The sequence below is a fragment of the Ammospiza caudacuta genome, chromosome 1 (genome assembly GCF_027887145.1).
Source record: "Ammospiza caudacuta isolate bAmmCau1 chromosome 1, bAmmCau1.pri, whole genome shotgun sequence".
NCBI classification, from domain to species: Eukaryota; Metazoa; Chordata; class Aves; order Passeriformes; family Passerellidae; genus Ammospiza; species Ammospiza caudacuta.
The window spans coordinates 17,253,893-17,264,120 of record NC_080593.1 but is presented as its reverse complement, the minus strand read 5'-3'; the positions used below and the strand labels follow the sequence as shown (position 1 = coordinate 17,264,120).

Here is a 10,228-nt window from a genome sequence, read left to right as displayed (position 1 = left end):
AGTGGATTTTAACTGGTTATTCATCAGTGAGTTCAATTTATGTTATTGGTGGCTACCTGCTAGCAGTTAACGTGATGCAGAATTTGAGATTGTTACCAAGTGAATGTTTTTGTTCAGAAAATGAAAGGCTCAGTATTTCTAACTCAAACTAAAAATGAATGATTCACCAGCCAGTCAAACCTGCAACTCCATCACTTTAATCACTCATTTATAGAATATATTCTGTAGCACCCTAGAAGCTGCCTTTGAAGTCCCAGACACATTCCTCTCACAGTAATTACCCAGTACTACCACATTCCTTCTCAGGTTATTTCAGCCACAGAATCTGTAGAGCAGGAAAGCACACCCTCTCTGGCTATCTCTGCCTGTGATCCCATAACAATGGCCAAGTTCCTGTCCCTGAGTCCCCTGGGTGCTCTCTGCAGGACAGCCTGATCCTGTCCCTCTGCTCCAGAGCCACACACAGTTCCCACACAGAACTGTCAGCTACAGATGGTGTCCAACTCACTGCATCCAGGTAACTGGATTCAATCAAGAACCCTCACTGAAACTAAGTGTGGGCAGAAAAGAACTTCTAGGAGTATGTATAAGTGTGTAATTCAGGTTTCAGATCTAATTTATTTTCCCTCTGTCAGTGATAAAGTCATGTTACAAACATTTGCTTTTTAGTACATTGCCTGGGATAACACAGCCATGATTTTGCTACGTTAGCATTCCAAACTTCTTTGCCAAGCCAACCAACAAAGTAATGGACAAGACCTTTGGTTCACTTATATATTTATGAATGGAAAAAGTCATAATGTAAATTTACTCATTAAAAAAACTTGGGTACAAATTACACATACATAAGACCACCCATTTTTTGAATCACATGGACACCTTAGACCCAAACAACTCATTGTAATAGACTTTAGTGAGAATACTCCAGGTAAAGATTACAACAATTGGAAGCATCTTGGATTTTTAAAAAAGTATATTTCAATACATAAGTTTGTATGCATGCTTTAAACAAATATAATTCAAGAATGAGCAAAGAGTCTAAACAAAAAGTAATATGACCAGCACTAACATTAAACTTCTCATCCAGGTTTTAATATGTTAGTCTAACGTAGTGTTAGTTACCATGCTGTACTGAAAAATGTAATGGCACAATCTGATCATGGTTCATTAAATATTATACCCTACTTCCCCATAATAATTAGGCTGGTCATAAAATTAACAATGCATAAGTAAATAAGTATAACCAGTTATAGACAGTTGCTTGTTTTACAAATTGCCATCAGGTAAGACATACTGTCCCCAGAGACTCAGAGATGGACATTCAATCATACCATTAAAACAGTATGGCCTGAAGAAATGGGCACAATTTTTTGAAAGTATATTAAGACAATTCTGTTAGCTTTTAGTTACCCCTTGTAAATAATCATGGTATGACTTGAATACAAGACCAAACTTTGAAAAGCAAAGGATTTTAATCGGCATAGTGCATGATTGATTCAACATAATTCCCAGGAAACAAGCCAGTTACTCGATTGCAAACTCCTTCATACCAGCCGTCATCGTTCTTCTTTATCACATAAATGATTGCACCCTCCATAAACGACAGCTCATCGTCTTTGTCCTTTGTATAGTCATATATAGCAACAACTGTGGAATAAACAGGGACACATTTAGCATTTTATTAATAGCAACACTATTAAAAAACAATTGTACTTCAGAAAATATTAAAAGATTAGTTGGCTGTTGTGGGATTTTCAGTAATGAATTCACGTGCTTTTCCTCTTGAACACTAAGCCCAGAAAATGGAATTTCACTTTCCTTGCAGCATTAGCTAGCACTAAGAAGTGCATGTTGACTAACTGAACACTCAGTTAAACTGCTGGCACAGCAGTACATCCAACTGTGACATGGTAAAGTGGGGCTTACGGACACTTAAAAGCTGAGTTAGGGAACACCTGACTTGTGTGGCACTCACTTCTGACCAGATTACCTCAATAGCATGTGGATCTCCTAGTATGAATCTCTTGATTCATAACAAAAAATTCTACAAAAATTATTCCACTGAGGCCCCTGTTGGCACATCGGTGTGGCCCTGCACACCTCGCTGCTAAAGCCATTGCACACAAATGAATGGGCATTCCCACAGAGCTTTTGTGTCATCAGGAGTTCTGGAACTACTTTTCAAGGAGCTGCACTGAGGGCAAGTAGGAAAGTTGCTGAAGAGTGTAGAAGCAACATCTGCTATTTTCAGTACCTGCTTGGTACTACCTTACTCTTACCAACCTCCAACTTGCTGTGTGCCATTAACAAAGCAGAGGTTTCCCCAAGGGAAGAATGTTGCCACCACCAATGCTGGAGTTAAAAACTACCACTGTGAATATACAGACTTCAGACACCACAGCCTTAGCCTTCAAAAGTTAATACGGATTTATGCAATTGATCAGCTTTATGAATTCCAAAAATCCACTATTTTACATCTACATATAATCTCAGCTATCTGATGTCTTAATGCCTAGCAATGCTGTGCTGTATCAGTTATTTTCATCCCTTGGGTACGTCCTACACACAGTCCAGCTCAAATGAAGAGGGAACACAGGAGCTCTGCCACAAACACCACAAGTACCTGTCCCCATTTAGTACTCACTGCAGCACCAGCCAGCTCATGAGAAAACTGGCAGCACTGCTGCTGACAAAATGGTCAGTGCTACAACACAGACAACTCCACTGGCAGGAAATCTGCTTGTCCATTATTTATGGGAAGAGATGTTTACTACGTGACTTCATACCTAAGCACAGTTCCGAGTCTGCTGATCTGGAGTCACTCCAAGGAGACCTCAACATATTTTATAGTTCAAAGTCTAATAATGGACTCTAGTAACCTAGTTTGATGAGATAAATGCTTGGAATATCTGACCATTTTGCAGAAATCTCTAGATGACTGCCCAGCAATCCTGAGGCAAGTACAGACAGTCCAGCTCATCAAAGATGAAAGCCATCCAATTTTTACATCTGCTTCCCATGAAGAAACTTGCTTTTTCACCCATTCTAGAATACCTGAATGTATTTTGTAATTTGTCCAGAGAAGGATTATTAGGTGTAGACACAAACTAAGGAAAGCATGGCTTGTGACCCACACTAAGTCCTTCATTCCCTTCAGACACCATTAATCCCCTGATACTGCACTAACACAGCTGCAGTGCTTCTCTTACCTTTCTCTATGTAGTTTTTAGGTGCCCAAGCAGGATCTCCATCTGCATAGGGATCGCTGTACTGCACAACAGCAGCCTCCTCATCCTCATAATCCACAGGTGGTGGGGGTGGAGGAGGAGGAGAGTCATCAAACATCAGAATCTCATCGGGGGGCGGCGGCGGGGGAGGAGTTGGGCTATCAGCAACTAGAAACATTTGGAGATTATTGTTTTCTCTTAAATCAAGACAGGGTGGAGATGCAAACAAACCTGAGGCTGTACACTGTAAATAAAAGAGCTGGGAGGACAACACACACAGCATGCACTATAATACCATGCACTGATTAGAAACAGAGGCTTTGTATTAACAACTACAGCACACAACTCTATTGGTTATTAGTGGTCCAATCTATGTGTAAATGCTACTAGAGTCAAAGCACATGCTGCGGGGCGTAAGCTGAACATCAGCAGAGAGGAAAGCTTCCTGCTCCAATGTCCATGCGCTGCAGCGGGAGCTATGGAGGAGTCAGTGGCACCCTCTGAGCCAGGCAGCAACTGGGCCAGCAGCTTGACTGGCTTTTAACAAATCCTTTGTCTGAACAGTCACTTCAATTTACTTCTGAACACTGCTTCCTTGGATTTCTTCTCTCTCAGAGCTAGCATTAGGGAAGAAAAAGATCTGGTGTAGATCATAAATACTAGTCTCTTCCCTTTTTTTAAGATTTAACCAGGTAAGAGGAAGCCAAGTAATCCTTCTGCAGAAGAAAAGCTTTGTATAGATCCTTATCTTGCAGGCTAGATTGTGTGTGTGACATTCAGGAATCAATAAATGAAAAACAATGACAGGCAGCTGCTGCTCTTAGAGAAAAAGTGCTCAAGGAATTAAATGTATAATCCAAAATGTCAAATCCCTGCCCTGAGATTCTCCAATCAGCACAGTTACAAGTTGCTTTGGGAAAGGGAAAAAGAGAAAGGCATTATGGCACAAATCACTTTTTAAATCAGTTCATTAAATTAGTTTCCAGTAACGTTGACAGCAGCTGGCAGCAAAATAGAGAGATGACATACTCAGATGCAGGACATCAAGTCCCTCATGCTATTCCTAGGGAGATATGGTCCACTACACATGGCCCTGGTGTAAGCACTATGGAGCCACAAGTTACTGAAAGGAAGCTACTGTTACTGACATCAGTTTGGTTACATAGCAACACAGACTCATTTTCAAGATCTGGGATTCTGCACACTGAAAACATAGGCTGAAAACCACTGCTCCAGGCAGGGTTTGATGGAACAGGGCATCAGGCCTCAGAATGTGCAGCTCCAGCACACAAATTTTGAAAAGAAAGCCAAGCAACAGAGAAAGACCAACACTGCACTGAATGAAGCTTTGACTACTGATAGTTACAATGGCACTGGAGATTAGAAATAGGGGTTTTGTTTGCTTAAACACTTGTTACTTTTGGCTAGTCACTACCCTAGTGGTGACCTAATCTTTGCTCTTCAGCCCCATGCCCCTGACCAGGGACTTGGGCACAGCTCCCCTGTCCTGTGTGTGTCAGGCTGGCTGCACTGGGACAGCTCTGGCACCTGCTGCCAGGGCAAAAGGGGGCAGGAGCTGCTGGGGCAGGTTCTGCCTCAGCCCAGGCATCCAGCCCACTCCCTTCCCTTGCAGGGCCAATTCTTCACCTGCAAGCCCAGCTCCTCTTCAACTTGACCGGCTGAGCTGAACACCCCACAGCTCTCTGCATCAGTAAGACTGGCTGCCACTGTATTTATTAGTGATTCCTCTCCCACACAGAAGCCCATTTGTGTCACTTGGAGACAGACTAACAATGTCTCTGGTGGAGTGAATGCTACGTCCTGCCCGTTACTGAATAGCACTCACAGACAGGCTTCATTAATCCACCACAGACACATGACAGCACTGTTTATGAATGGACTGGTTTTGTGCTGCAGTTTAGCACATCTTCCACAAATGTATTTCTCCCCTTAGTTTCTGTCTGCAGCCAGGGAAAAAAAAAAAAAAAAACAGAGTTGAAACAACAATCATTTGAGATCTTGAGAAATCCTTACCTTAAAAAATTTTTTAAAAATTTTAAATGCAAAAAAAGTTACATTTATTCAACAATGAAGCTGCATATTTGAAAAGGAAAGAGAGCAGGAAATGCAACTGTGAAAGCACCAAGACATACTCTAACTGAGATGCAGTGCAGGAACTGCAAGCTTTATAGGAAACATTTGAAACAATTCAACTTCGCATTTAAACAAAGGGAGAGAATGGAACAGAAAATTAGACAAGTGCCACTCCATTGAAGTATACCCTTTCCTCCTGGACCTTAACCTAGACTTCTTCTGGTTCTAAACTGTGCCAGACTCTAGGACAGCATCACTTCTCCTAAGGGAGGGAAATAAAGCATGCAAAAAGCCACTTCAAATGAAAAAGGGTAAAAGGACAAGTATTTATATAGCTCCAAACTGAGATCTTCTCTTGTATGCATTCCCATCCTTGCTCTTTAAATGGGGACCAGCACACTCCTTGTGAAAGGACTTGGTGTGAGAGTACAGCAACTCAAATCAGCTGTCCCCGAGCACCAGACACTGAAAAACCTCTCTGGAGGAGATGCTCACAGTTTGAACACAGGAAAAAAAGAAGAGGCATTGCATAGTTTCTGCGCCCTCTATGTCCTTGTCCTCTGAAAGAAGCTCTCAAGCAGTCTGTTTTCCAAACCTGCAGATCTCTATGATAAGGAAAAGACAAGTCTACCCACATCTCCCTAACAGGAGAGACTTCTTGAGAAAACCAGACTGATGAAAGTCCAGCACACAATGCCAAAACCCAAGAGCAGCCTCTAGAGCCAGCTCTGCTGAGCGTACGCGCAGGCTGCCACAGGCTCCAAGCCATACTCATTACAGAACTTTCCAACCCAAGGGACTATTAAAAGAAATAAAATAAAGAACAATTCCTATGACCAGATTTCAAGCTTCAGGTGTTTTGCTGCAGTCTCATCCACAAGTTAGCTTGCACAAGTCAGTCTGTCCCTTTCACCTCTGCTCTCCAAGGGCTGTGTTATCTCCAGGAGGACAATACTCAGAACAATTCAGGAGCAGGTGTCAATTTTCTCAAGTTTATCTGCAAGTTAAGATATTCTGTAACCTTCATCTTCAGCAGGTTTACCTCTACACTTACTATTTTGGAAAGGTTTTCAACACAATTTTGTGGCACACTATTCTACATCAACGTGATTCTTGCAGTTTACCTAGCACAGCACCAATATACCTTCTTTTTGAGAGAGAACCACAGAGATGTCTCTGATGTCATGGGGAATGCTCAGAACATGACCACTTAAAAGCTCCAATGGGAAGCAGAACAGCAACACTACTCAGACCTGGGGTCCCTAAATGGATGCTGCAGCTATATAGCCAACTGTGTAGTAGTAGCCCCTGAGATCCTAGCAAATCTCAAAATGGTTCCCAAACACTTTAAAAGCATTTTTTATTTACTTCATACTCTATCTAAATCATATTTAATCTGCTGTTTACAGAACTGCAACAAACTCCAACTGAAAAGGATATCTCCAGATCAGGAACATGACTTTACACCTGCACTAGCACTTGAGACAGTAACACTCACCTGGAGGGAATCAAGCAGTAATGGTAAAAGCAGAGTTACCAGTATAAACACAGCACAGCTAGAGAGCACCTCTCACACACCTAACAAGCAGAGCTATGCTGCTAGAAGCTCAGCTGGGAAATAGGAGACCACAAAGAAATGGAGAATGAAAGGCTGCTGAGAGGAGAGATGCCTTACAAGCTCCTTTGTAATGCATTAGATCTTAAGACTGCACGTTTTCAATTGACTGTACAGCTTGCTGAAAAATGCTACAGTATTGGAATCAATGGTTACACATTACATGTTCTGACAGTCTACATAAGCCCTTCTAATAAAAACTAATCAATTATCCCGACTGGAAAAGGCAGGGTGATTCAACATCAAATTAGTATTTTCAATTAAAATACAATTTTATATTCACACCAAACATATGCCACATTTCACACTGTACTTCTGTAATAAATTTGCAGTTCAGGACTTAAATGGGTCAGTAATAATCATGCACGTGTTATAAATATTGAAGAGTGTGCCCTTCAGCTCCAATAGCATATTGACACTAGAATGCAAGATGGTATTAGCTTCTGGAAAAGGAAACAAAATAGAGTCTGACTTGCCAGCCATGCATGCTAGAAGAGAGTAGGCTCTACCCTTTACCAGCTCAGCTTGTCCAAACTTACTGTTTTCCTGCACCCTGGCCACGAAGCCTGTGAGAGGTATCTGTGGAGTCAACTGAGGCATAGGGGGAGGGGGTGGAGCAATAGAAACTGGTAGCAACACACACACCATATGGGGAAAGTCAAATGGACAAAGGAAAAAAAAAAAGGGAACAAACAAAAGCAGCCGTCAGTAACGAGGACCACAAAACAAAGTATGTAAAGAACAACAAGAACACACACACACAAGAACCTTCTTCAAGCTTGTGTTTCCAACAAGGCTGAATTCGTGGTTAGCCAATGGAGGACCAAAAGCAAAGCATGCCCGTGTTCAGCCAGGGAACAGCTGAATAAAGTGCAGGCTGCGTGTGAAGGTTCCTGCTCTGTCACACATTTTGTGTGCTCACCTGGGGAGCACAGAAAATTGAGCTTTTGTCTTGCTGCTAAATAAGGATTACTCAATTTAGCAGTTCTCTTTTCAAAGTGAGCTACTAGAAGTAGAGGTGATGTTTTGCAGGATTCTGGACTCCCTCTCTAAAATCCAAGTGGAGCCCTGTATCAAGTGCAGCAAAGTAGCACTGACACAGAGCAAAGGCAACTTTTGCAAGGGGCACAATGTTTTAGCATCAATACTCCACATTCACACAGAGAGCACCTCCCACCACTGGGCTCTGCTGGGACAGGGGCAGTCAGATAGCTTACTGCAGTTTTGTTTTTCTCAAAAAAAGGGACCTTGTTGCTTGCTGGTAGAAAAAAACAGATGGGTCTAGAGCAGAGTGGAGCTTTATGAAGCCTTCTGTGGTGAGAGGGCACCCAGCAACCTAAAAGGCTGGCAAAGGCTTCAACAGCTCTGAGTGGCTACACGAGCATGCAGAGCTGCCCAGGAAGCCCTTGCAATCTTATTTTCTGTGAAATATGTGCCTGTCTAGTGAGTAATGAGACCTGTGACCACACCTGTGCTCAGAGACACTGGGCTGACAGCCCCAGTGCTCAACTGCTCCCTGCACAGGTAGGGAATGGGAGCAGTAGGGCAAGCCACTCAAACTATCAGCTCTGGAAGGACATCTCCCCCTTAAGTGCAGGGAATGAAAAGCATAAAACAAAACTCCACCCAGAAACTCAACAAAACATCAACTTATTTGTTTATACAGTGTCCCTTCTCAGTGGAATTTCTCTTGCACTGGAGCAGAGAAATTCCAGTGAAGGTGGGAATTCAGCATGGTAATAAATCCAGTTGGAACCAAATTTGAAAGAGGTTCTGTTCTTCCAAGTAAGCAACAGTTTTAAATAAAGCTTTAACTAAGATTAATGTTTGATGAATTAAAATGAAGCATTTAGTTCATTACAAAACCAATAATCAAATAAACTGTATGGGATAAATGATTGATAAAAACAGAACAAACAGTGTCTCACAAAATTGAAGTAAACATCTAAGAAAAACCAGAGCATTTGTTAGCATGAAAAGTAAAATCTTAAGGCAACATGGGACCTGGGTTTAATGTCAAGACAGTAGCACTAAAAAAATAATCACCAGTTACAGAAACAGAGGAAAACAGTTTCAAGTAGCAAAACACACCCATCAAAATACTGTTTAAAAAATGCTGACCATCAGTATTTTGAAAACACCAGAGAGGCTAGATTAAGAAACAGCACCTGCATTTGAGCAAAAAATTGCTTTGGACAAATGTAAACATTCAGAAAAAGTGGTGTGCACAGCATTTAAGACAACTGAACTATTCCCAGAAGTAAAATCCTGTTTATTTAATGGAACTCAACTGTTCAGGCAGGAGGGAGTTTCTGTTGTTATGGTGAATTAATTTGGAGGAATGAGAATGTGGAGGAAAATGAAATGCTAGTATGGGTGAGCAAGAGTAGGAGGAAAATCAGGTTTGGAAAAAAAGAAAAGATAGATACTGTGTCTGCATATAAAAATACTTTCTGACAAATGTAATACTTCTAAACTACTCAGAAAACTCTTCACTTCAGTGTCCCAAATATTTTAAAAGCATTCTTTTCTTAAGAGTAAGTACACAACAGCAAACACTGGTCTAAAGAGATCTTGAATCCAAACATCAACATTTCTTTTCAAAAGAAACATTCCTCTGAAGTTTAAAGACTTGGCATTCTGAACACTACCAAGAAAAAAACATTATACAACTACCACTGCTCGATGTGTACTTGATCAAAATTCATGGAAATGGCAACGAAAAAGTTTCCTGATAGAGCTTCCTACCAGCAGCCAAGATCCTTATTTTACAGATCTTTCTGCAGTGAACCTTGTTTGCCCTTCTGGGGTAGGAAGGCAGGAGGCTGCTGACTAAAACCTGCTCACTTGCCCATGGCATCCATCCCTTCCCTCATCTCCTGCAGATGCTCCTACTAGTGTGAAAGCAGAGAAGCTGTCTGCTAAAAGAGAGAGACTGAGCTCTTTAACAGTCAAGCTTAAAGAAAAGAACAAAGGAGAAACTTGGAATCAGGAAAGGATTTAAGAAAGACACAAAGACAGGGAGGAACTGTGTGACAGGAACATGAACATTGTGCTCAGTATTCTTTTGCCACCATCCAAATAGTGGGGGAGTGTACTCCAATCACCTTAGGTCTCCCACAAAAAAACTGACCCTTGGTTTAGTTTGTGTTCTCCAAGCACACTTGAAATGCCAGGTATAATGTGCCTATAATTAGACAGGCAATCCTAATAATTTCTTGTCATGAGTAACAGCAAATAAGTCAGGGGGGAAAACAGTATAATTGCATATAGTGCAATCACTGTGCAATTT

General features: G+C 41.5%; 1 protein-coding gene across 11 annotated transcripts in view; it reads right to left on the bottom strand.

The window, feature by feature from the left end:
* Window positions 1–1,453: 1,453 nt before the first annotated feature.
* Window positions 1,454–10,228, bottom strand: part of ABI1 (abl interactor 1) — a 76,439-nt gene continuing 67,664 nt past the window's right edge. For 6 of the 11 annotated variants that reach the window (XM_058801001.1, XM_058801045.1, XM_058801020.1 and 3 more), the window contains 2 exons: window positions 3,210–3,395; window positions 1,454–1,647 (listed from right to left, as the gene is read on the bottom strand). In XM_058801001.1, the coding sequence (XP_058656984.1) occupies window positions 1,472–1,647; window positions 3,210–3,395 (362 nt within the window). In that variant the 3' untranslated portion in view covers window positions 1,454–1,471. Of the gene's footprint in view, window positions 1,648–3,209; window positions 3,396–7,475; window positions 7,563–10,228 lie in introns of all 11 variants that reach the window. The other 5 variants (XM_058801073.1, XM_058801027.1, XM_058800992.1 and 2 more) reach the window with 1 other exon arrangement.